The 27,935-nt window shown below is 37.3% G+C and overlaps 1 protein-coding gene across 1 annotated transcript in view; it reads right to left on the bottom strand.

Moving 5' to 3' along the window:
- Window positions 1–14,002, bottom strand: part of LOC124153186 — a 63,069-nt gene extending 49,067 nt beyond the window's left edge. Inside the window, exons 1-3 of the mRNA XM_046526287.1 lie at window positions 13,880–14,002; window positions 12,375–12,613; window positions 3,130–3,438 (exon numbers count right to left, since the gene is read on the bottom strand). Of these exons, the coding sequence (XP_046382243.1) occupies window positions 3,130–3,438; window positions 12,375–12,603 (538 nt within the window). The 5' untranslated portion in view covers window positions 12,604–12,613; window positions 13,880–14,002. The remainder of the gene's footprint in view (window positions 1–3,129; window positions 3,439–12,374; window positions 12,614–13,879) is intronic.
- Window positions 14,003–27,935: the final 13,933 nt, after the last annotated feature.

Raw genomic sequence — 27,935 nt, 5'->3', positions numbered from 1 at the left:
TAGAATGACTTGATGTGCCCAAAACGTAAATTTTCGTTTAGTGGCATCAGAAATTCCACCACAACGATTCGTACATATAAAGGAATACAATTGAGTGTCGTATTAAATAGCGGCTATTTAACGTTATAAATGTGAGTTATATATAAAAAAAACACCAGTTGAGGGTTGTTTTCAGATCTGAATAGTTTGCAGCTGCTAGCCTCTAACCATTAGACGCGGTCTTTGGCCTCACTTGTGTGTCACCAGCAGAATGTTGTATCGCGATGGAAAATTTGTCAATTGAAATGACTATGGAATGCACGTTTATTTAAATGTTTATTTAAATAAACGAAGATTTAATAGGCAGACCAAGTCTTAATGGAGAAGCTACTGAAATTATTTTCCCCTTCTATTATCAGCTTGGTTATTATCATTTTAGATGTTTGGGTAACAGGGGATGAACTTTGCGATTAGCCCGGGAAAAGCCACTGTTGGCTTAACTTGGAACATCCTACTGGCTCTGCAGAAAGTCACATCTCTATCAACGATCTTTCCGCCTTAACTCAATGTATGGGAATGACGACCGCTCTACGCCGCACACGGCATCAGCTGAAAACAGCCCGGGACCTGCCAGTATGTCCGACGATCATGTATTTTAATTGGGAAATTGCGCAAAATCTGAAATGAAAACAATGTATTGTAAGTTACTTTAATTTGCATATAGAGATCCAGTATATTATGAAACAAAATAAAGTCCACTCAAACGTACGTTAAAATCTGATTAATACGCGGTTTTCGAGGGATGGAGTTTATATTCATGTTAGGGGTAAACCGCTTTATTATAGGAAACTTTTGGGAAACAAAGAAAAAACCTCTAAAGCTTAATTTTGCCACTAGTGTGTTTGCATTTACAATTTGAAAATGTTATTTTGTCGATCAAAGTACTTTCCGCAATCTATATTAATCTAATATCATTAAATCTAAATTAAACTGATACATTCTTCTGGCGCGGCAAGTAATAGGTAGACATTACAAGATATCTCCCAAAAGTGGCAAATAAAATCGTCGTGCTATGAATTCAGAGAAACCCACGGTGTGTCTGGAACAGTATATTAGTGAGGCGAAACGTAAGCATTTTAAATATTTTATGAACTGAGAAACCATTTTGAAAGCAACGTGATTTCCCACTTATTAAGGAGGAGTAAAATTCTCATGTTCCTTCAATAAAAGTTTTGAAAGTGCAAACCTAAAATACAATGGTGAGAACAGGGCATATATTTAAAACCCTTATGCTGATAAGAGTGAGTTCAATTCCGTTGCCATATTACCAGTGGTATCATTTGAGATAGTAAAATTGGTAAAAAATCTTTCTTTAAGTTTAATCAATGGTGTATTAATTAGGCCTTTGAATAAATCTGTTGATATACAAGTGCATAAAAAAGGGACAGATAGCAAATCGCGAATTACCGACCGATATCTCTTTCGTCAGTATTTGCAACAAATCTAGAGAGAAGTCGCCTCCTAATTTTCCTAGCGAAAATCAGTTGGGATTTAGACATGGATTGAGACCTGAAGGTGCTCTAGAGAAGCACATGACCGAAGTATACAATTCAGTTAACTCAAGCTCGTGAACTATTGGGTTGTATCTAGACATAACTAAGGCATTTGATGCACCCTCGCAAAAAGTACTACCATTGAAACTTGGGCAAGCTGGAATACATGGATTATCACTGAAGTGGTTCAAAAGTTATTTTTCGACGAGATCTTAATGCGTAAAAGTAAGTAATTGTTTTAGTGGTTATGTAACTATTGAGACAGGAGTACCACAGGGCACTGTTTTAGGACCTATACTGCTATTGATTTTCGTAAACGATTTATGTGAACATAAATTCAATGGTGTGACTAACAGCTTTTGCTCTTGATATAGCACTGTGGTACTAAGGACCTAATTGGAGTTACGCTGAAAACTTTGTTAAAGAGGATCTACAGTTCTCATGACTATGGTTTGATTTCGATGGGTTACATTTAATTGAAAAGATGATGTTTATGTGTTATGACATATGTAATACAAGTATTTTTGATTGTAAACTTGTATTTCATACTACAAATTGTTTCAATTATGTCTGTAACTGTCCAGCTATTGATAGAGTGAATGGAATGAAATACTTAGGAGTAATTTGGACAGTAATCTACACTTGGATAACCATTTACTTACTGTGAACAAATGACTTACCAGTGGTGCCTTGTCCAAGTTTTACTACTTACGAAACAAATGTTTAATTCCTGGTTAAATAAAATATTTATCATGATCCTGTTCATTCCAAAATCTCTTATGGTATAATCTGCTGGGGCAGTGCTTACATGAACACATTGAAGTGTGCACTCGTTTTGCAAAAAAAATAATTCTGGTAATATTGTCCAAAAATTCTTATGAAAACTCATTTACATTGTTTATGGCCCTAAAATTGTTGCCACTAAGGCATTTGTATTTATTCAAAGTTCTAAAACGGTTTTATGCCAGAAGTGGCAGTATGCCGAGTGGATGTGATAAATACAAGTATAATTTAAGGATTGAATCATGTGTAGTAAGAAACAGACCAAGGTTAGCATTTTGAAAATGTTGTTTACTTTACATTTACAGTTTACTGCCCGCTAAAATTAAGAAAATTAAATCACCAAATGAAATGTTAATACTTGCCAAAGACTAGCTCTTCTCAAAAGAAACAATTGAACATTTACTTTGATGTTGTTTCTTTAACACACTCATGTATTATTTATTGCATTGTAATATTATTTTATTGACTTACATTTTTATTATTTGATGGTGGCTCAATTCTTGCCCTATGACATTAAAGACCACCTAAAGCTACTTCTTTTTGTTGTCTTTGTTGTTGTTATCCTTCCTTTAGTGACCGGATATGCAACTTCAATTACTTATCAGTGGGAGGGGGAATTATCATTGCATTAGAGATCTCAACTATTCCCCCCAAAAATATCAGGGCAAGCCTCAAGATATCTGAAAAGAAGTTTAGGCCCAACTCAAATTTCCTACCTTTGATGTCAGTATTACTCTACACTTATAAACTGTCTGGTGGTAGATGTAATTTTCCAGCTTTGATTTAGTTAAAATATCCCTTTGCAGGCACTCACCTGACCCCTGGCCTATCTCCTCCAGCACAGATGCTAGCTTTTTAGCCTTGACCACGACGTGCGGGTACATCATCTTCATCTTTCCCGAAGAGAACGCAGGGCTGAGTCCGGTACGTATGGTCCTCCATCTTGCTCCCCGCGCAAAGAAGATAGCATTAAAAATGTACGGGTCATTCGTCGGATGTGCATTCGCGATGTGGTGCTGGAAGTTGATTGTGGAAGTTCGGATCAGTATGTCTTTGATGAGTTTCGGATCCATTACCAATAGGGATGGCTGTAGGGCCATGTAGATACCAGCATAGGGCTTGTCTGAAAGAAATGCGAAGTAGGTATTAATTTTTATATGGCTGTATTATTTCGAAATAGTCGATATTATCCCCTACACCACATGTAATATATTAGTATAAGCAGGTGACTGCAAACATTTTAAACTAATCGAATCCCCAACACTCTGCTTCACTGTTCAGAGGGCTATTCATACCATAGATCAAATGTCTAAGACAGGGGTCTCCAAACTACGGCCCGCGGATCGGATCCATATGATAGTATCAGAGCGATTTCGGATATAATCGCTTGTTTAAAAAAATTAGCATCGGATGACAGATACCTTTAACTGTGTTAAGTATTTTTGGAATTGGCGTTTGTTGTGCAATACGATCATTTTACAAATGAATAACAGTGCTTTTCAATTGATAGGTCAAATTAGAGCGTCAAATAGATAGCCACGTGGAAGTAAATGATAAATAGCCTATTGCGGGTATATGTCTGGATAATTAAGAATTTTGGTAAGGACCTTATATAAGGTGGATGATAATGCTACTTAAAAATTTATGGCAGCTTTTTGTTGACTTCATGAGCTTAAAAGAGAGGCAGGTATTAGAAGACTTCTATTTTTAAAAGGACTGCATTCTTCAGTTTTATTGTTGGAGGAGTTTTTTTTATTTGCATTGTAATATTTCATAGTTATTAGCTTGTTAATCATCTTTAGAATAACTACCTTGAGTGATTACGAAAGCATATTCCACGCTTTTAGCTGCTTTTAGCTGTAAATTTCGAATAATAACTTTCCTTTAATACTCACCCACAAGTTCCACCTGTCATATTCTTACGTGCCACCAGTACCAATACTATTTAATTTTGAATGTGGAGGTTTTTAGTCAGTTGGTAATAGATTGTGAAACAAATCTCACTGATTAAGACGGTTTTACACGGTGAATGTTGATTAGAACGATCTTACAAATAAGCATTCACCGTGATTATCTTTCGAGTTTAATTCATTCGCCGCGAACGCTTTAAAAGGCGAATGATTTCGTCGAATTTTCTGCGCAGAAATGATGCCTACTCTTTCGACTATTGATAATTTGTGTCGATTCTAATGATATTTCCGACCTTTTCTGACCACATGATTTGTTTTGGAAGTCGCAAAGGACGGGATGCTTCGTTTACATGTGCGCTTGAATATATTGTTGTATTGCTTTGGCTTTTGGTGTGGTATGACGTACTAATAGGGTAGTTTCCTTAATCAAAGAAAACGAAAGGCATTGATTGCGATTCGTTACCCACCATTAGTGTATTCATTATACACAAATTATTTGGTCTAAGAATTCCCAATTTAGATAAATGTCAATGGTCAATTTTAACTGCATTTGAAAAAGGTCAGATTGGCGCCCATGCAATGCCATTCCACGTGAGTCACAGGGAAAAATAGAATAGATTAAGAGATTTAGTTGTGAAAAATAGATATCGTCATTTAAAAATCTAAAAGCGAGAAATGCGTACTCCAGGAATAATAATCTATCGATTTAGGCACTAAAAAAATAGTAGGAAACCACGCTGTTGTAAGTAATGATAGTGATTAAAACGGTGCGTATTTGATGACGGAAAACCACCATAGTAAATCGTGCGTTTTGTGGTCCCGTAACGAAGTAATAAGCTGTTTTCGTTGAAGTGCCACCATGATTAGGGGAGACCGGGGTAATACTGTACGGCGGGGTAATACGGTGCACCATAACTTTAGATCCGCTAGAGTATGTAGTGAGCGCTGGGAAGCATTACTGACTAGTAGAAAGAAATCGAAACCAATAAAAACAATGTGAAACCAATAAGGCAATGCCTCTGCATTTACGCACTTGAGTGTTACGAAAGTCTTTCTCTACTGTCAACTTTTCTCACAATTTTAAAGACTAACTCGTACTGAGGTAAGGGAAACATATTATTGTGACTATTTTTAACCAGTGGTTTTAAATGCTAGATGGGTTATTTTTTAATACCAAACACAAGTCCAATATTGTTCTTAATGTAGGATAGTGTTAAAAATTCTGCGTAATGTGATGATCGGGCAATTACCAGTATGGGGCAATACCGTGCAAGGCGCAATGTCTACGTTATGCCCTGTGTTGAACGATAATGTCCCACATGGTATTATAACTTTTCTGAGTAACTTGAACTTTAAAATGCTTATGTTAATTATGAAAGATCTTTGAAAGAGTGAGTTAACAATCCTTCCAAGTACAGGCGAACCTCGATAATCCGGACAAAAGATGGTCGGAACATGTCAATAATCCGATCGACCTTCATCCGTCGTATCGTCAGTTTGTCTGTACTAATTATGGATTTTCATATTTTGATGCTACAATGAAACATTTAATCGTAAATAATAGAGGATCTTTAATTTTTGTTTTATGTTAGATCACTTTTATTACGACTAAGATAGGATGTTGGTATTATTTTAATTTTTAAGTTAGGTTATATGCTATGTTTTACTTATTTAGATATGAAATAAAACTTAAAATTACATTCTCCATCTTTGTTCTTCCCCTAAAGTCTTTGCAATTTCGTTCATCATCACCAATTATGGACAATACCTCGCAGAGCGGTATTACCCCAACTACTGTACTGTATTGCCTTGGCACTCGGACAATACCGTGTTTTGCAAGGGTTTTGTCATGGTAAGGTGTAAAACTCAAAGTAAGTTACATTTTCCAAGTATGAAGCAAATAATTGATTGGAAATCGAATTTCATTCAAAAGAATATGATTGCCTCTTTTGTTAGTTTTCAATTGAATCATGTACAGCAAAAATGCTTATGTGTACGCTATTATCCCGCTCTCCCCTATGCTTCAAGATGCACTCTAGAACACGATCCGAAGGAAACTTACTATTCAAATGGTTATCATTTGAAGAGTATCGAAGCATTTTCCCTCCTGATTCAGTGAATTAGAAAGTAATTTAAAAAATAATTTGGGGAAAAACTGCACGTTATTTCTCTCTCTTAGAAAAGCCTATCTTATGGAGAAGAGTCCCGTATTGACATTGCAGCGTCCAGCTCCAATAAAAAAAAACACATTAAGCTTTCAGCAACGACTCCGCAAGGGTGAAGGCCAGTCGATAATGAATTTTTATGCTTGGGGTCACGTCGGGTACACAGCCTTGACAATGCAGTCGAGTATAGGTCATTCCTGTGCGAGAGAATAAAGGTAATGGGAAGAGAAAATGGAAGGGGCCTGCACTATTTTCGAAAGAGTGCGCTTCAGCATCTTCATACTTTCCACAATTGACACCTTCAGCCCGAAGGTAAAAATTTTAATTTTGCCGTGTTCCGAAATTTATTTTCTTCATTTTGAGAAGTGTTGCATTATATATATAAAAAAAAGGATCGGAATAAGTCGTTACGTGCATAAATTTCTATGTAAATTAAGATTTTTTTGCCGTTATCTATAGATGACGTTCGTATCTGGTGAGGGGAAAAGGCTGCGGCGCTCACAGTATCTTTACGTAAATCGCCCGCGGCAACTTTTTGATGTCTATTTTTCAAACTATTTCACATTTTTTTTATTTCTGGAAGATTTTATTAGGCATTTTTTTTATATTCATACTTCTCTATTTTACCTTTTTATTGTTATATTTAGTGCATACAATGATTCATTTTACCGATCTCCGTTTGCGCGCGTCAAGTTAGGGTTGTCTTGGATGAGCGGTTTCTGATTTGTGATGCGGCTGATCGTGACATTTGCGTGCAAACGTTTATTTGAGAACGGAGAAATATAGTTAGTTATGAACGCGTTCTCCATTTGTAACACATCTACACATTCCGAAGTCAGGACCTAATCCTAAAGTATCCCGAAACGCACTTGAGAACTTGGATATGTATGTAAGACGTCGAAAATGTGTCTCTTCCTTGTGGAAAAAGGTCAATGAAATCTTCTCAAAAGGCTCCGACCCAATGACAGAATCACGGGCTGCATCTGGACTTGAAGGGAACGAGCATATTGTTTGCGAAGGAAGAGCAAGGCCATCTAACCCCAACTCCCATTCTCTCCAGCAAAGGGCACTTCCTCTTCCATTTTGGGATGAATAGCTGACGAAGTGCACCGCGGTAAGCAAATATAGCCAAATATTATTGAAATGTCCTTTCTAAAAAAGATCAGAAATGCTTCACGATATAGTTCCTCAGTGCAATTGCGTATATCGAAAAAGATAATTACTCGGTGCAAGTGTAGCAAGAAACAAAAATTCAGCCTAACATTTTACAGAATATTCAGTCACCATTTACTTATGTTATAACACAAGCATATTGATTACTTATTTTCAATACGTATACTACATAATTTACAACATCATGATTTATAAATTCAATGAACACACAGAATAATAATATTTTACAATATGATTATGCCCAATAATTAACCACACGAAGTTCAAAAATGAAACTATGTACAATATTCATCAAATGCATATTATTTTTTATTTTATATATTTAACATAATTTAAATATTTACAATTTAAATTACAACATATTTTAAATATACATACAATTTTTACGATAGTGTACAATTTTACGATTATAGTGGAGAGGCATCACCAGTAATGATTTTGGAAGCAAAGATCCAAGCAGAGGCCAGGATCTTCATGGCAATCCGGGAAGAATGTGGTGATAAGGGTCTTAGCAATGTCTGCATTGCTTCTCGACCCTTCTACTGTTCCTGTTTTCGTAATTCTTCGAAAAATGCGAATTTATTGATAAAAAGGAAGGGCCTCGTGATACAGGCAAATTTCTTCTAGTTTGGCCTATGGCGAGGAAATATATTATAGGCAATCGAAATGAGTTCAAGCCCAGTTTTTGTGAGCGAGAATTCTGGTACAGGAGATAGAAAATCAAAAGCATTATATGCATCACATGAATCCCTAATCTCATGAACAATTCTTAAATGTTATCATCACTGAAATTTTATGCCATGAGTTGTTCGACACAGTCAACGCCCCCCATGCATCTATTATATTTTGATATAGGTTTCTTGCCATCTTGCAAAATAAGCATTTTATGGAAAATGTAAATATTGGTGATCCTGTTCGGATTTAAGTATATGTATGTATGTATAAGTATATGAATGAAAAACACCCTCGCCAAATTTCAGAGCTCAAATTCGATTTTTAACCGAGATAACTAGCATTAAAAGTCCGCTAGGAGCTTTGGCCACGCCCACGACGCGAAACGTATTTCTATTGGCTGACGCCGTGTGACGTGTGAACCTCATGAATGCCGCGGGATTAACGCTTGAAGAAGCCGTAAACACATTGGGTTCGTGGAAATAGTGGCCTAAAGTGTATCATCATGGTGAAAAAAAACGTTAATTTTGTTCTGGCTGATTATCGAAATGTACTGACATTATCAACTGAGGCACGATGAACAATTTTTTTGTCTTAAAACGAATCATTTCATTGAAATGAAACTTCTTAAGATGAAATGTTTAAATTTTTGATAGAGACAGTAATCACGGCAATCGAGTATGTGCACATTTTTGGGAAGTGATCTTTAAAAAAATGTACACCTCAATTAGGCTAAATTCCGAGTCTGAGAATAGAGAAGTACTTTTTAAGTGAGATATTAATTATTAAAATTTGCAAAATTAATGATGCGCTGAAAAACCAGTCGGCCATATTTTCAAGGCTGTGACGTCATTTTGTTCGAATGTTCTCAGGCATACCATGTTCTTTAGGGTGAGCCCCTCTACAGCGTATACTGAGTTTTGAAAGAAGCCATGGAATGGCTTGTGAACTAGCTTAAAAGTGTTGACATGCCATCATCTACATCTTTTAATTCATTTATTTCTGAGTTACGCTGACGACAAGACTCTATCAACTTTTCTACCTTGAACTACCTAATCGTATTTCTTACTCCTCTGTTCTCGCATTTGCGTTCGTTTGCAGATTTATAGTGACATTGAAATTAAGAGACACTTAAGCAGTGATGACCCTTGAAAATAGTACGACTTAATTCGTGAAAACTAAGTCACTAATTAGTAACTAACTTAGTAACACTAACTAAAAACAGAAAATTAATTTTCGATAAAAAGTAATAGTTTGGGTATTCAAAATGTTTGTAATTTAATGCTAAACACAGTGATGCTAATATTTTCCAAATCGGATGTGAAATAAGCTCATTATTACATACCACAAGTCGGGACTTAAGCAGTGATGACCCTTGAAAATAGTACGACTTAATTCATGAAAACTAAGTCACTAATTAGTAACTAACTTAGTAACACTAACTAAAAACAGAAAATTTGTAGTCGCGGACTACTTTTTGGAAATGCACCGCGCGCAGGGATTCCTCGCTTAATGGATAGTCATAACAAGGCACTTGTACCTTGAAAACCAATAAACTTATGCTGTGAAGAAATATAAAATGAACCAATTTGTAAATTATGCTGACAAATTCTTCGAGGAGCATATTGAAACCGAATGAATGAAAAGTAATCGTCTGATCTAACTATGAAACATTTGATTTCCAGCCCGAGAGATTTCCATCATTCATCCGGACGGAGTTTTCAATAACCAATTTTTAGATATCCATATACATGTCCGCCAGGAGAGGGGATAAAGGAGAGCCCATGGCCAATCCAATGGCTTTTTCGAAAGGAACCTGTTTTCCCCCAATAATCCACAGACCAAAAATGTGCTATCCTGGCATCGATATGTAGACGATGTGTTTTGTATTTGGACTGGCTCAATAAGACAACTACAAATGTTCCTATCTTTTTTGAATTCTGTGGACCGCAATTTGAATTTCACTTACGAAATAGAAGAAAATAACTCTCTCGACTTCCTAAATCTTAAAGTCACTAAGGTCAACAATCACCTCGAGTTTTCAGTCTTTCGGAAAAACTCCTATACGGACCAAGTGATCCACTCCAGTTCAAGACATTGTTTTTCTCAGAAGTTATCAGCCTTTCACAGCATGTTACATAGGTTGCTGCATATTCCGATGTCCCCTGCCAAGTTCAATGAGGAATTAAACACAATTAAACTAATTGCTAAAAATAACGGATACAACGAACAGTTAATTGATAGCTTATATCGGAAACATTTAAAAAAACAAGCATTGAGAGAAATTTATGGATCCCGAACGCGACAAGAATCCACGGCCAAGTGGCGTAGAATCCTTTTTTTAAAGGACATCGGGCCGAAGATTTACAAAAAGGTGCCTAGGGATAAAATTAAAGTTGCGTTTTACAATAAATCCAACCTCAGGAACATTCTTTCCCTCACAAAAGATCAAAAGATCATAAATACGATCATAACACGATAAACACCTTGCACGCTGATGAGATAGAACAGAATGACGTCACATACCGAGGAGCCAATAGATGGGCGTTTTCGTCTGCCCAATATCGTTGCGAAAACAATGCATATTAATTATTAAACAAACTAAGCAACAATTAATGCTGTTAATCGAAAGTAATTATATTTACGATATACACTTTATCGAATAAACTGCATTTCAATCGTATTCCTCCTGAGTGCACATACTCTATTATAGTGGATGCTTTAATTTGTGGACATACCATATACATTTTTGAAAGATCGTAAATTGGAAAACAAAATTCGCTAAAGAGGGTAATTCGGAAAAAAAACATTCGGGATTTTTATTGAACAAATTTTTTTTAAAGAACAATTAATGTAATAATCCCTGTCTCTTTGGTGAATACATTCCAACGAAAACGAGTCGTTATATCCTGTTGGCCCACATAGGAAGTCACAATCTCACAATTTTGCCTATAAGTCAAAGGGCAAACCCTATATTTAAAGAACAGTGAACTCTTTGTGGCGATTTCTTTAGGTATTTATAAAACCTTTAACTGTAATTACGCGCAAAATCACACAAGATATCTTGAGAGCATTCGTAGCTTTGCGGTAGTTGGTAAGTAGCAAGCGTTGAGATGACACTGAGCCAACTCAACACTTTGAGACCGAGCGTCATCCATTGATCGCTCGGTAGAGACAACATTGAAAGATCCGTTCTTAGCTATTCCTTTGCTCAGCGATCTCCGATCTTCACAAACATCGGCAGTAGGTTCTCATGCATCTACGTTTCGCGTCAATTCTGGTTTCGAGCTTTCCTGTGTCTCCAACGCCCTCGGAAAGAGTAGAGTAGATTTGTATGTTTTTGCGCAATTGAGGTCAATTATCCATTAGAGGAATCAATAATTACGATATCACCAGACGAACTTTCGCTGACCACCCCCCCTCCCCTCCAGCCCATTTCCAACCTCTCCTCCTCATAAGAAATCGATCATCTGAAAATGATCTCATAGGAGCACAATATGAATTCCAAAGCCGTTGAATTGCAAAGAGTCCCCACGGCTCGATAAGGCAATTATTACCTCCGGGTAAAAAAGTCAGCAAGACGGTGATACACAAAGCATAATTACCCCCGCGATCTATTGAAGGTTGTCAATACTGATTTCGTGCTGTTCGCTTCCAAAAGGCATACTATTGTGTTTTTAGTCATCAGCATCGACAATTTAACGTAGTTGGGGGTTAGAGTGAAATTATCCGGCTTTGAAGACGAGAATGGAAGAGTGGAACGAGCACCGGTATCCACCTCCCTCTCCCGCCTTTCCTTACCTCCGACCCACATCCCTCTTCCGAGACACGTACGGATGAATGAATGAATTTTCAGCTAGCACAATTTTCACATTAGGCATACAACAGTACACCGCCAGTGTATTGTTTTTAGTATTTTTTGTGCCAAACGACCCAGACCGAGGAAGGCGGTGGTACGGCGCTGCACGGAGACAGCATATTCCTTCAGAGATGGGCTGTTATAGAATTTGTGATGGCCATTTTAATGCAAGTCTTTTCTGCTTATCAATGGGATTTAGTTTCATAAAAAGTGGATTTCAGGAGGCCGCTAGAGAAGTTCTAGAGAAGTCCACATGTGAGTTAATAAACGAAATCCTTACCTGAGAGCTTTCGGTAGATTTCGTGAATCACATTGCCAAAAGGTTTCCTTCCAAGGAAAGCGTCGTTGGCATTACCAAATGGGAGCTTAGGCGTGAGATAGGGTATTCCTTTGCGTCTCCAATACGTTAGGCTCCAGAAAGCAAACAGGATGAAGCTGGTCACAAGAATGGTTACAATGGAAACGGTGATTTGTAGCATGGTCCATCCTGCTACCGCCATGTCCGCCATGCAGAGATTCCTATGAAAGCAAGAAAATAGCCTTTGACGAAACTCCTATTTGAGTTGAAAGTTTATGGGGTGCTGGTATGTTCCATATCACCAGTAACTAAAGATCGTGAGAAATTTAATTGATTTATTCGATTAAATCTGGTTAGCACGAAAATATTTTCCTATCATGTTCAAAGATTGCTTGAGTGATGTCACAGCATCTAAAAATTATCGTTGGACTGGATGACTTACGGAATAATAATAATGTTGCCCATATTTTTTTCTGATGTGAATTTACCTCTTCTTTCTCACGTGAAAATCGTCGCTTGTCTCAGATTTTAAGTGTCAAAATCATCGCAAAAATTGAAGACGGCGTATATTACGATAAAAATAGTTGAAAATGCGAAAGATAAAACGCCACTGCTAGTTTCCATTGATTACTTTTATTATAATTACTGCAATAGCTAGAAGATAGCGAGGAAATGAAGGCTCAATTTCAATGTTTATGAAGTCTTTTGCTTCAGATTTTAGGCTACTCAATTTTCCATTTCCGGTTGGTAGTGATCTAAAGAGCTAGCTAGCACTAAAGAAACAAATATTGAATCAAAAAAATAGGTTTCTTTCACGATTGTTCCCTTAGCCAATTGATATAAAAGAGAAAGTGGAATGAATTTGACATGAATGCAATATATTAGTATTGAATTTTATTGGTATCATTTTTATTCTTGCATTCGTGCAACATCAAATAAAGATACGGCCTTTCGCGGACATTTTTACTCTTGCACAGCTTTGGTCCATTGGCTTGTGTCTTCTACTTTATTTCTATTTAAAGTTGCTATTCTTTTCCCCAAAAATACAAGTACTTAATTTATAATGCAAAATACGGCAGTGAAAATGGATATGTACTATGTATTCAACGGTGTTCGGCGTGATGTTGTGGAACATATTGCAACGATAATTGAAAACTAAAACGTTTGTGTATGTCCACAGTATTGCTGTTATTAATAATTTAATATTATTGTAATTATGCAGTATTAATGTTAATAATTAATACTGTGGGTATACACAGTTTTTCAATCTTCATTTATCATGGATATATATGGTTATTATCCAGTCAATTATTAAAAACCAATTTTTGGGTAATCAAACCAAAATTAAGTTTTTATTGTGGTATTTGCAAATGAGAGAAGTTAGGCGCCAAATAGCTCGATTCATCAATATCCGCAGTACGAACACGTACGTACTAAAATGTTAATTATGAATGATTAGGTGAATTATTAAGGAAAATTAATCTCACCGGTAGGTGTACTCAGCGGCCCTCCAGCGTTTCTTTCTATAATCTCTTGCTTCTCGGGAGAGCGCAACGCACTTGAGGACAGGTCACTCCGACAGAACGCTCAACGTGTAATCTATCGTCCTAATCGGTCGGTTTCGCGATGGGAAGTGGTGCGCGTGGATTCTACTCTGTTTGCCTGGACAAACGAGGACAATACTGATTTAACCAATGACGACATTCAACCAAGGACGCCGGGGGGTCTAGCAGGAAAAGTTGTGCCAATTGCATAATTCTCTGACATGCATTGCGTTTCATGCTCGTAGTAGATGGTGAAGAGTTATCTCCGGGAGGAGATACAAATCTGCAGAAATAAACATCAGCGGTCATTTGCTGTAACATGCGCTACGTGAACGGTGAATGGAAATTGCATGATGAATGACCACTTAATAAAAACATACTCTTCAGTGAATCATAAATATTTGAGTCATTATTAAATTATTTTTTTATATCTAGAGCTTGAGCTTGCCAGGAAAATGTAAATAAAAACTTGTTTGAAATTGAAATTCAGTTTGCTCTAATAGCTTTCATAGTATTAGGGATCTGTGAGTCTTCATGAAAGAAACATACTTCTGAAATGAACAATAAAAATTGTATACACCAAACCTTTCAAACCGCCTAACACCCATCATTTAACTTTTCAATCCGTACAATTATAATGTTAATAAATTTTCCTGTTGATGATATTTCTTTTGCTCAGTGAAAAACACCAGCTAATTAGTTTACAGTTTTGAGTGCATTCACACCTTGCGGTAGTAAACCAACATCTCCGCGACATATTTACCGATAACTTACCTATTGCTTACCTATCACAAGACAACTATTCAATAGATACTGAAGATAACTTTCATATCTTCAATAATCACCGTTTTATTGGCATGATTGCCTCTTTGAAACATGAAAGTAATTGAATATTGTATTAATATATGAAAACTCAGTTGAGAATAACTGGACTACCATAAAAAGTGGATTTCAGGAGGCCGCTAGAGAAGTTCTAGGGATAAGAAAATGTGTTAAGAAAAAGCCATGGATCACGGATGAAATCCTAGACCTCATTGAAGAAAGGAGAAAGTATAAGAATACGAATACTGAGGAAGGACAGGCTTGCTACAAGAGAATAAGGAACGAGATTTGCCGCCAAGCGAGGAAAGCCAGAGAAGCGTGGATGAGGAACATATGTGAGGACGTACAAAATAACCTAGTAAAAGGGAAAGTGGAAGCGGCCTATAGAATAGTGAGGAACCATTTCAAGGAACGAAACACAAAATGTAATAGCATAAGGGACAGGAATGGAAACATTCTAATTGAAAACGAAGACAAAGCCGAGAGATGGAAGGAATACCTGGAGGAATTATACAACGGGAGCAAACTTAGCTCAAAAGTTCTCGAAGAGGAAAGTGAAGTTGAAAAGGATAACATTGGAGCAAGCATCTTAAGATCGGAATTTGACGCTGCAGTAAGAGACCTGCGAAAGAATAAGGCCCCAGGAATAGATGACATTCCAGCAGAGTTAATAAAAAATGCAGGAGAAAAGGTCTTAACTCAAATGTATAAAACTATCTGCGATAATTTTATAATATGTTTTTGGTAATAGTGGAAACATTATTGGTGAGAATTCATGTTTGCTTATGTGATAATACATTTATTTTCTTTTTTGTTTAAAGTTATAACCTATTCTGCTACCATTTCTAATCTCTGCCATTAAATTTCTTATATTATAAAAAAGTCTATTGTTAAAAATTTAATTTAGCAGTATAATGTCATTAAAAATTTAATGACATTATACTGCTAAAAATTTTAAAGATTGTTTTGTTAAAAATTTATCAAAATTTATGTCTTATACATATATAAGAAAGATACATATATTGTGTCTCCAATTAAAAAATATCTCCAATGCAATCACGTTATATAAAAAAAAATTAATACATATATTCCTGTAATGTTAATGTGTATTTATGTATGTACTCTTGCTTCCCAATAATTTTATAATGTGTTTTTGGTAATAGTGGAAACATTATGAGATACACAATTTTAAGACAATGTACGACCACGAATAAAAAAAACAAATAGGCACCTGCTGACAAGCCTTGAAAGGCTTAGCCGGACCTAGACTTTTTTTTCTCATTGTATTTTCTTGTAAATGACATTTCATCTTTGATTAATGTTATAAGTTTTTGTAAAATTTCTAATCTCTGCAATAAATATTATTATTATTATTATAAAAGATAAAAAAAAATATGTACTCAACAGGAGATTTACCTAGTGACTTCGAGAAGAACATCATCATTCCCATACCCAAAAAGAAGAGAGCTGAGAAGTGCGAAGAATTTAGGACCATAAGCCTGACGACACATGCGTCGAAGATTCTGACAAGAATCATTTGCAGGAGAATTTAACGAAGAGCAGAAGAATTCCTGGATGAGGACCAATTCGGATTTAGGAAAAGCAGGGGCACAAGGGAAGCAATTTTCGCTCTTAGGATGATCATAGAGAAGAGAATGGAGAAAAACAAACCAACCTTCATAGCATTTGTCGATTTAGAGAAGGCCTTTGATAACGTGGAATGGAATTCAATGCTTAGAATTTTGAAAGAAATCGGCGTACTCTACAATGATCGTAGAATTATTCATAGTTTGTATAAAAACCAAGTAGCTGTGATCAAATGTGGACCAAACGGTGCAGAAGCGAGAATAAGAAAAGGGGTGAGCCAAGGTTGTGCGCTTTCCCCCTTAATTTTTAATGTTTACATAGAGAAAGCCATCAACGAAATCAAGCAGAAAGCTTCGGGTGTCAATATCCACGGAGAAAAAATTAGTAAGCTGCGATTTGCTGACGACATAGCAGTCATAGCCGAGACAGAGAAGGATTTGAAGAAGACGTTGACACACATGGAAAGGACAATGGCCAGATATCAGCTGAAAATCAACAAAAATAAGACTAAGATATTAGTTTGCTGTAAAAGAGAGGAGGCTACAACAAACATCAACCTAGGAAAGCATAAGCTTGAAGAGGTGAACGAGTTCTCTTACCTGGGAAGCCGAATTACCAGCGATGGACGGAGCAAGAAAGAAATACACAGTAGAATGGCGCAGGCGAAGAGGGCTTTCTACAAAAAGAAGAATCTTCTTACAGCTGAAAATACCAGCATAGAAGTAAGGAAACAATTCATCAGATGCTACATATGGAGTATGTTTCTCTATGGAAGCGAGGCTTGGACGTTGACAGCAGCAGAGAAGTCAAGAGTGGAAGCATTCGAAATGTGGTGCTACCGAAGAATGGTGAAGATAAAATGGATTGACCGTGTGAGTAACCAGGAAGTGCTAAGGAGAGTAGGAGAAAAGATAAGCCTCCTAAAAACATTAAGCGGAAGAAGGGACAACTTAGTTGGCCACATTTTGAGGCACGATGGTCTGATGAAGACAATCGTTGAAGGACAAGTGGAAGGGAAAAAGGGCAAGGGACGGCCCCGAATGCGTTATATAGGACAGGTTATAAAGGATGTAAAAGAGAATAAATATGTAGCTATGAAGAGATTAGCGGATAGGAGAGAGAAATGGAGAGCTGCGTCAAACCAATCTTAGGATTGTTGACTAATGATGATGATTAAATAAATGAAAGTATCCATTGTAAATTTCGTTTTTATTGTAAATTTTAACTCCAAAGTGTTTCATCTTGCGATAATTTTCGTTGCCTTCGAAGATAACGTGTCATTTTAGCACCTCACGCACTCACACCTGATATCATATTAAAACTAGGTCTATGGTGATGTTTGATCCTTTAATCGGTCAATCCTTAGATGATAACCCAAGTATTTCGGTTTCCAATATGGGGGACGCCTTTGTGTTCTCAGGATGACTCTTTGTTTGCGAAACACAGTGAGGAAAGAAAATTGAGTTGGAACAGAGATCCAAATGAAAAATACAGAGACTATGACGCCAAATTTCAATCGAATAAAAGCAACAAAGATGCTTCTTAGAAATAGTGATCGGTTTTTCCCTATCCTAAAAATTAATTTAATTTAATTTGAAAAAGTTTATCCCCTGGTTTCTTTTATCTTCTCGTTGCATGGTGGCTCAGGGCAACCTTGGAATTGGTCGCCCTATTATAAATGTACGAAATTCACGGTGGCTAATTCGCCTGTATCGAAATTGCGAATCTCCTATATGGTTTCATTGGTTAAAAAGTCAACCAAAAACTTTCCTTGGTCTTTTTTAATATTAGTAGACGATATTTTGCTTGACGCATTGACCGTTAATGGTGATGATGTATCACCGAGCTTGTTAACTAGTTCGATCCCGTTGCCAAGAGGCAAGAAAACAAGAGAAAATTTAGCTCCATGTGGTGCTAATCTCATAACTTAGGCAAATGACTAAAGTTACATCGGATTAAAAAATGGGATCTTTGGAGTATCCTTTGGTGGTGTGGTGTATTCTTTGGTGTAAAATGGTGTTTCCTAGTATGATAACCAACGGAGAAGGTATTTTTCTGCTGCGAAGAGTCTCATTTGCTTGAAAATTTTCAAGAGTTCACAGAGCTATGACTCGTTGATTTTGGAGCAAGTCAAATTTAAAAAGGAAAGAGCGAATGACTGTGGTGTGGAATTAGTTATCTCGTATGTTTGCTGTCTGTGAATTCCTTGAGATATCATTGTTTCGAAAAGTTCGACTAATTTTCCTGAATATCCGAATATCCATACTTTAGTTCTTATTTAAGTATCATTCTCTCCCTCAGAGAAGAGTTCATTTATCCCAAATTTTAATGGTAAGTTGATTTCCTATTTATAAGATTCTGGTTGTAATCATAGTCCCGATCTCCAAATTTTTGTCTCTCGTTTTCTATCACTGAATACTGTAAACATACGAGAATTATATGTTTAAATGATCGTTGTTAGTAAAAGGTTATTCACCTTTACTCAAAATCATAAATTAATTCCTAAGTTGGGTTTATTTTTTAAATTTCCAGACCAAGAAAGAAGTTCATTAATACTATGGAAGTTTCCGTCGTGTTGATTTGTCGAGATTATTTCTTCTTCCCGTAACCGCTATACGAAGATTAAATATCGTTTTTCGAGTAACATATAAGATTTCACCTTCAGTGGATTTTACATAACGCACTAGTTTAAAATAAAACCAAAGTAAGTAAGTATTATCACTTTATATTTATTCATACATTTTCGATTCAAGACTTAGTTCTTAGGTCATCATTGACTTGAACAGGCCTTATGATAACAATACTTTTGGTGCAGTTTTCCTAGCATATATTACGATAAATTCTCCATCACTGTCGGTATCCAAATCTGATCTTCACGTAGATAGTCATTTCCCTTCCTGTAGACTTATGGGATGACTCGAAGGATTTCAACCCTAATACGGAAATCTTGAGCTGTGTTTCCCCGCTGGTCAATCGCTATGTTTATCTAAGAGGCCAAGATATCCCGTTCGTTTGCTTGAAGAAAAAAAAGGCTTGATGATGGAGTCTTGTTAACAAAAACCCATTAAATAAGGGAGTTTATCATGGGAATAAAGCTGGTAATCGAGGAACAGAAATATCAATTACTATTCTTACAGGAATCAGAAATAGTGATGGAGCTAATCTTGGAACTAGTGTTGTCGAAATATTATTTATTTTCTTTTTTCTCATTAATATCTCCATTTTTCGCTTTTGTCAACTATCTTGATAATCCTCAATGAGTCCGTGGGGGTAACAATGTCGAATTGATATTAATTGATCTATATTTCGCTGATAAACTAAAGGAAAACGAGATTGTCCCACTCAAGACAGTATTAAAAGGGAAACGCAAACTTTTTAAATTTAGGGGGGAAAGGAGAAACAAATGAAGCGGTTTCTGTTTTTGAACTGTCATGACCTTCAGAGTGATCAATCCTTTCATTCATTGCTTTGCTTGGTTTAGTTTTCCAGTCGTTGCTATACACCCAAACGTCCCGTTGTGCTTCTGTTGATGTTCGCAATTTGGGTTTATCTGGAGTGGCGATGGAGTTAAATATCAAGCACAAAGCATAGGAAAACGCTTACAAAAGCCTTCGATTTTTCGTGATAATCGTACTTGATGTTGTGGGAACTGAAATTACTATGAATACATACCCTCTCTAAGTGATATCGATTTAAGATCATAGGATCTCAAACGTGAGTCCAGACTTATTTAATTATTCTTCACGAACAGAGAAAATCAAAGATATTTGGTTTATATTTGCATCAATGTCAAAGGGTCAACTTTCAGTTTTACGAGAACATGTTAAAAAAGCTGAGGAAAGAATAAAAAATTGACCACCGCTGCGGTGAGGTGGTTCTTTGTTCCTCCATTATGACAATTCGGCTGGCCACTGGCCGCTTGACCTTGTCAATTTGTGGGTCCTGTGCCATATTTTTCGATAATTTGTCATTCCTATTTCAATATCATGGTTCCAATATTTCTTTTATTTCCATAAGGAAATGGAACCTTTTCAACACGAGGGGATAAAATATTGACGTTTGGAATCAGACTTCGTGATTGGTTGAAACACCCCTGACGTAGTGTGGGATTGCTTGTTTATGCAGCAGACAAGAGTTTCCTTAAATCATAATAGATAATTTTCAGTGGAGAAATCAATTGGTTTGAAGTGTTTTTTAAAAATTTTCATTCAACTTCTGATAAATGATGCAAAAGAAACGAAAGGAAAATATTGGTCTAATCCATTATCTCATCTAAACATACATAAAATCTAAATGGGCCTTTAAAAAATAGATAGTTCATATCACAAATCATCAGAGTTGTTGTAATTAATTTGAGAAAAATTTAGAAAGTAATAACGCGCACATTTTCCAAACATTGCGTTTACTACTCGAAGAGCAATGAGGAATTATGATGGTATCGCCATTTGGGAGTTTTTTTATTTCAGAGCCAATTTTGTTATGAATCCATTTATAGAAATTACTTTAGGTGATGATTGATTGAAAATTGATTGAAATGATGTCTGAAAAAATTAATCATTAACAAGTATTTTGAAGGACTCAGTGTTCGTTGATTGCCATTCGAGATTGAATACGTCCCCTCGTTACCATTTTCATATTTATTTTTTCGGTTCGGAGGACATTTAATAATTAAAGTAAATTTTAAGAAAAAAAAACGGTCTGACCTCTACCATTCTTTATTAAATGAGAAACAAGCATTCGCCGTAGTTGTCACCCATTCAAGAGATAGGTGACATCACCGGTGGTCCCGTATACTTATGAAGGGAGGCTAGGACGACACCTGTCTTTATTCCACGCCCTACTGCGTCAAAGGGAGAGTACTTACATTTCGCCTTCGATTTGGAAAAGTTTGGAACGTATCTTTATTAGAATAATACGGGCGCTCTCACTTTTTAAAACTGTTATCACACTTGGTAATTAAAGACTTTATGAACAAACCCATTATCCCTTTGGCCAACATATGCATGCAAATGAAAGAATCGTATATATCGAATTCAACATTTCTCATATTTTTTCAGCTTTTAGTATTTGAATCCGGATGATGTTTCGTGGTGATTTTCCTCGGTTGTCAGCTGTCCATCGTGCCTGCCGTCCTGTCGGGGAGCAGAGGACTCCACCTCGTGGTGAGAGCAGGAGTACCTTCCGCCGGTGGGGGTGAGGAGATAGTTCCTCAATCCTTGGTGGTCGGCTGCGAGTGATAACCTCAAACTTCGACAGCAGATAACCCAGCGGATCGGATTCCGGAGGACATACATGATTTTTTCGCGAGACTCCTCAGAAAATTCGACGTTACAACACGCTTCAACTGTGATAAGAAGACTGGAGAACTTCTTCCGACTACTAAGGACCGTATCTCACCTCACGCCTACGAAGGAGTTTATGAAATTGAATGCAGTTGCGGTATGTCATACATCGGACAGACCGGGAGAGCTGTGAAGTGCCGCATTCAAGAACATAGAAGAGCAGTGAAAAATAAACAACTCCATCTGTCGGCTGTGGCTGAGCACACTCTGAGTGAACCTGGACACGACATCAACTGGGAAGAAACAAAAGTTATCGCCAGAGAATCCCGATATTTTCCGAGGATCATCCGAGAGGCGATTGAAATATCCAAACATCCTCATAATTTCAATCGAGAGGATAGCTACCCACTCCACAGCACATGGAAGAGACTCTTCGCCCCATACCCCTACGCTATTGGCGCAAGGCGACCAATCATGGCGAACCTACACCACTGGGCTGCCTATATAACGGCGGCCAAAACACGGCATAATCACTTCGACCTGATGACGCCTGCTGGAATGCAGGAGAAACTGTTGTCACCAACACAACCACGACGCGGTGAAACCCGGAAAATGCAGCCTACAAAGTTTCAATCGATTAAACGTTCAAAGATCGCTCCAAATCTAAACGGAGAAATTAGGATCCAGCTTCGAGGGAGGAACATGTAACACAACAGGATGTAATAGGAAGAATATGGTGGGCTGATAATAACTACTAATTTATCAGTTTGATTTAAAAAATTGTCTCTGTTGTTCCAAACAATTCAAACATGAGACGCTAAAAGTCGCATCCAATTTTATAATCGATACCATGATTCGCCGATGTCAAATGCTTTATTTTGCGAGGTATATTGGAGGGCTACATGAAACTTGGAAAAAAGATGACGCCCTTATTTACTTGAGACCAATACTTCCTTACGCGCGGATTACCGCAATTCGGTAGCTTCGTGGAATGTCAACCCCGCTCGGAAATGTTACCGGATGCACACACTTCCCTATTAGCGATTGAAGAGGATTTCATTTCCCCCTCTTTTAGCCACACCTAAATTACACATTCATTATTTCACGCCTTGCAGTCCAAGTATTGGTATCCTGTGGCTAGATAGTTTTCCCTTAGCCAAAGCTAGTTCCTTCTGCTCCGTGGTGTTCTTCCTCCTAATTTACTATAAAAGTATACGGTATATTTTTGGAGCCACGAGAGACTCGGAGGTTGCGCGACAGGCTTAGATTGCTTGAGCAATATCTTTAAGAGCAACACGGAGATCATAATAAAAGAATTACACAATATTTCAACAGGTCCGATAGAACCGTTATAATAAGGGAGGTATCTTGCCGAAAAGATTTGTTTGTAAAAGGTTGGGGAAATCGTTTTTCTACTGAACAATTAGGTATTTCAATAGAACCTAGGCTTAGTTTCGTAAGAGCATTCCCTTCGTATTTCTTAGCGGCTGGTGTCCTATCACTCCCCGCCATACGCCAGTTGGGGCGACTTGAAGGGTAGTACGTTCATGTAGATGCGTTTGGACATACTTAAGCAGGATTGACTGCTAAGGGAATATATTTCCCATGACTTATTCGTAAACTTATAAGTGGAGCAGGTGGTATTTTAAGTTCTCAGACGATAGCGGAGTAAGAGGAATAGATAATTTACAGGTATGTGAGGCAGTTAAATTATTTAAGAAACATTCTGTGCAAAGTAATATTTTGGTGGTAATTTCTCTTGTGACAGGTATATGATATCAAGACTTTCAGAAAGAATAAGGCGTAAGGTGATCTTGGACACTTCCTGGTGGCACTCTGATGCGGATTGGGCGGTGGAGGTGTATTCAACATTGAACGAGGTCATAATGAGTCTGTAATATATAGTGTTTTCGGTAGTGAGGTTTTTTTCCGATTGCATGTTTAGACTATCGAATCCAAAATTGACAAAATAAAGGTATATGAGTGCCGTGGCTCAGATAATTATTCATAATGATATATTGAGTCAAGTACAGTCTTCAACCCCCAAATTTCATGTCACAGTTTTTATTTTCATCCATGTAGAACGATTCCTCCCTCACCTTTAGTTGTATTAATCGTTCATTGCACCCAGATCCAAAATGGCTGCAGTACACGCATCGTAGACCTCGGTAGTTTTTGGCCCCTTGTTAATACTGCTCAGGCCCTTCCCTCCATATGAAAATACTCCCCATGACAGAATTTGGGTGCTTAGCCTTCTTTTACTCTGCTGTAGCATCCTACTGTCGAGGTGGCTGACCTTCTATTGTGGTTTGGTCCGTGGCAAGGAGGTCGTTTTTACCGCATACCACCACAGTTCTGTGTTCATGTATTCCGTTCGAGTATTATTTGCCTTTTTGTACATTCCTGGTTCAACTACGGTGGTAAAAAAAACCACAGGTACAGGGTTCATTCTGATTTTCTGTTGAACATAATATCACGCTTTATTTTAACCATCCGTTTCCTGATTCTCAAAATTTAACCAAGGCAACATCCAACTTCTTCACTCTTTTTGGTGAAATGGGCTTGGAAAGTTTTAAATGTCCTTTGCTTCGCATGTTTATCCGATATTTGCGGTGAACGTCATTCCCTTCTATTCATATCTATTGCATCTCCCGCGACGCCTTAAAAACTCGATTGGGCGATAAATTTTCCTATATTATCAGCATATTTCATTCTCAAAAGACTTTTTCAGATTCATTCGTCAGAAAGTGGCAATTGTAGATCTTTTCAGTGGATAAAATTTTCTGGAAATCCCTATGCCTACTATTTTCTCACCGAGTGATGAATTTAGCCACGGATTTTCTGTGTATACGTATGTGAAAAAATAGTTCGGATAATCCGTGAAATGAAGGCAAGAACTTTTGCTTAATTTGGGAATTATAATGCGGAACAACCCCTTACCCAGTTTTCTCTTGCCAACAACGTCAAGTAGTCTCCTCACCTCGTCGGCCCTTTCCAGTCCTTCAACATTCTTTCAATCAATCATACTTTCCACGACCTCCACCATGTCTTCTAACATTTATCTGTTTCCTCATAAAATCGGTTGTTTTCGTTATTAAATAATAAATATTCAACCCTATTTTTGCCTTAAAAATTTCAATCTTGTGGTAGTATACTGGAATTGACTTTGTAGAAGCGAATGATATCCCAGGAACGCATGAAAGTCGCTGTTTTTGGGGGATCATTACATTCCGCGACACCATGGTGATATGCAACACACCCAGTGGCAGACCTATAGGGGGGTGGTTAAAGGGAGTATAGCCCCCCCTTTGGGTATAAAATTTACTCTAGATTGAATAGTAATTTTTTCCGACCCCCACTACTACTGGAATTTTTAACCCCTCTTAGCCCTCCCTTGTCCCTTCCCAGCGTCTGCTTCTGATTGCAACTATGCGACATTGCGTCTGAAATCTTCTATGGCTAGTATACCTACAAGTGGTCTGAAGATTTTCATAAATGACATTTAAATGCTTTTTATTAAGGTGGTTTCGCAAAACTATCATTGGATAACGAACTTAAGGATTACCATCTTTTCAATTTATCCAAAAATTACGGGGACGGTCACCCCTCCTCTTAATCCGCCACTGTGGTATCCATGGTGAATAGAAAGATCCCTAGTACATGCATTTTACAAACTTTTGATCGCCTCACCTCTGACTGTAATCCCAGCGCATTAAGCCATCATCTCTTTCCATGACATGGAGAGAGTGGAAATTGTGAGTGATCCTTTAAATTACTATGGCTATAATAGTGGCTGAATTAATAGATCTTTCCAGTCATTTATGGAGAACCTCATAAACCTATGAAAATATTGGGAGGGACAAGTACACAAGATGCCGGTGCAAAACAACTTAGTAGCCAGTAGCAACTTATTTTTTACACCGCGAGCAGTGCGATGCAGCTCTGTAACGAGGCCGATCGATATGTTTTGAGAATGTGGGGAAAAAAATCGGGAACTGGGTTACGACATGCCCCGGTGGAGGCCCTAAGGATGTGTACGTGTGCATTTAGCTGGGATGCCCGTGTCTCTTTTAACTTCCTACTCTCTACTCTTGTGAGTTAATTTTCCCTTCCGGAAGGAATAACAACAATCCACGATCGTATTTCTAGCACACCAGGGCACTTATTTATCCCCCATTGTTCACATTGTGGCTCAGACCGATTTTATAACCGGGTATTCGTCCTACTTTCTTGCGTGTTTGATGGGGTGTGTCGTGACTGTGAGCCAGAATTGCAATTTAATAAGATGAATTTAATATTATTGATGTTTTTGCTATTAGTAATTTAATGAGATGAATTCAATATTGTTGATGTTTTCACTCCTAGTGCGTATGTATGATGGTACAGGTTGTAGAAAATACGATTGATGCCATGCATGAGGGCTGGAAAGGACAGAAGGGGAGAGAAAACTACTTACGGCGTTGGCAAGAGAAAACTGTGTAAGGGGATATAACACATTATGGTACTCAATACATAATAATGATGCAATATGGTAATTTAATATGATGAAAGGTTAAATAAGATATTTTTTGAAAAAACTGAGAACATGATATCCTTCTAGGTGATTCTTCAATGACAGTTTTGTTACACCCACTTAACAAAAATATTTCAATGCTATTGCTGAGCATCTAAAAGGCACTTTTATAGGTAGATAGATTGTAAAGATGAGTGGAAAGGCAAGGAAAAAATCCTTCCACATAAAGCTGTTTTCTCATAACTTTAAAACGAAAAAAAAAGTCAAAAGTGCCGCCCATTTTTTCATAAGTTGGTGACGTCATCAAATTCCTGGCTTATAGAGTCTTTCAGAGAGACCCTATTCTTGACGGAAGTAAAGGCACTAAACAACACTGCTTCCTTCTGGAGTCTTTAACGAGAATTGTCGGGTAGAATATCCAAAAACATGAGGTTAAGACAAGGATATGTATATTGAGTAAAGTGGAAAAGAGCATTTTAGAGAGAAAAATATCATAATTCGACATAATCTTTATTGTGATCTCATTTTTTTTAAGTTTTCACATATTTTTGTTTTTTTTTTCGAGAATCAGGCGGCGGAACGAAAAACGGAAAATACTTCTCTTTTTACTTCTTCAAACTCTATCGCAATGAATAATAATAAATAAATCGTGAACAAGATCATTGGTTTTTGTTTCGTCTACCCCGAGAACATTGTAGTCTGAAATCCATTCGTAAAAAATGGGTCACCTTGGAATGGGCCCAGCCCTCACAATAAATAAATATAAAGGGTGTTTCAGGAGGAATCTGGAATACTTCAGGAGTTGCTGAAGGAGACAATTTAAGCATTTTGGTCCATAAACGTGAGCTCGTAACTCTCAAGTTACCGAGCTATGGCAACGCTAACATTTTTTCGTACACTTCTTGCAGTTACCATGGAAACGGTTTTTCTTGGGTAACCAGCCTTATCGGCATTATATTCAATACTCCGGATTTTCAGGACAGTATATAACTAATGTTGGACGAATATGTGGGTTTATAATTTTCTGAAACAATTAATGTAAAAATGGGTGAGATTGCTCTTAATCAACAAACTATTACGCGCAGGAATTGGAGAGTTAGAAACAGTTACCGCGAGTCGACACCAGTCGACGCATGAGTGGCATGAATGGAAAGCACCCACTGTCGTCTACGTTTGACATCTCCTGTTGACCTAGTCGAAAATTCGTGTTGTGTCATTCCTGCTATAAAGCAGTGACTAGACGCAAAAATTCATTCGAATCATGGATGAATTAGAAGTCAGTATACGGCCGTTGCATTTTTTGCTCCTCATAATTTATGTGATAAGTCCTTAAAAATCTCTTATACTTGTAAAGTCAGATAAAATATTTCCAACGGTGGCACGATGAGTGATTCACACGAGGTGTGGTATGACTTGATGAATTCACAACCATAGGTGGCACGAGGTGTGGTTGTAGGGTGTACAAGTTCATTGTACTGAAGCATGGCATTTGGTATGGTGTTCTAAGGCCCCTGGCACTGAATCCTTCGCACTTGATCTTATCTGAAAAAAACACTTAAAACGGCACTAGTGGTCAAATAACTTTACCTAAGAGTTTGCTTTCATCGCAGTCGAAGGCCCGCGTTATTCATATTGTGAAAGCCAGGGTAAGCAATGGCTTCACGTTCAAGGTCACTAATGCCGTATTGAATTGACATCAATTTGTTTGACTCATTGATTTCTTCAAAGGTTAAAATTAAGTTGAAGACGCTGTAAGCCTTTACTCGTATCTATATTCTGAAAGGAATGTATAATC

The sequence above is a fragment of the Ischnura elegans genome, chromosome 2 (genome assembly GCF_921293095.1).
Source record: "Ischnura elegans chromosome 2, ioIscEleg1.1, whole genome shotgun sequence".
Classification (NCBI taxonomy): Eukaryota; Metazoa; Arthropoda; class Insecta; order Odonata; family Coenagrionidae; genus Ischnura; species Ischnura elegans.
This window is presented reverse-complemented; position numbering and strand designations above follow the sequence as displayed.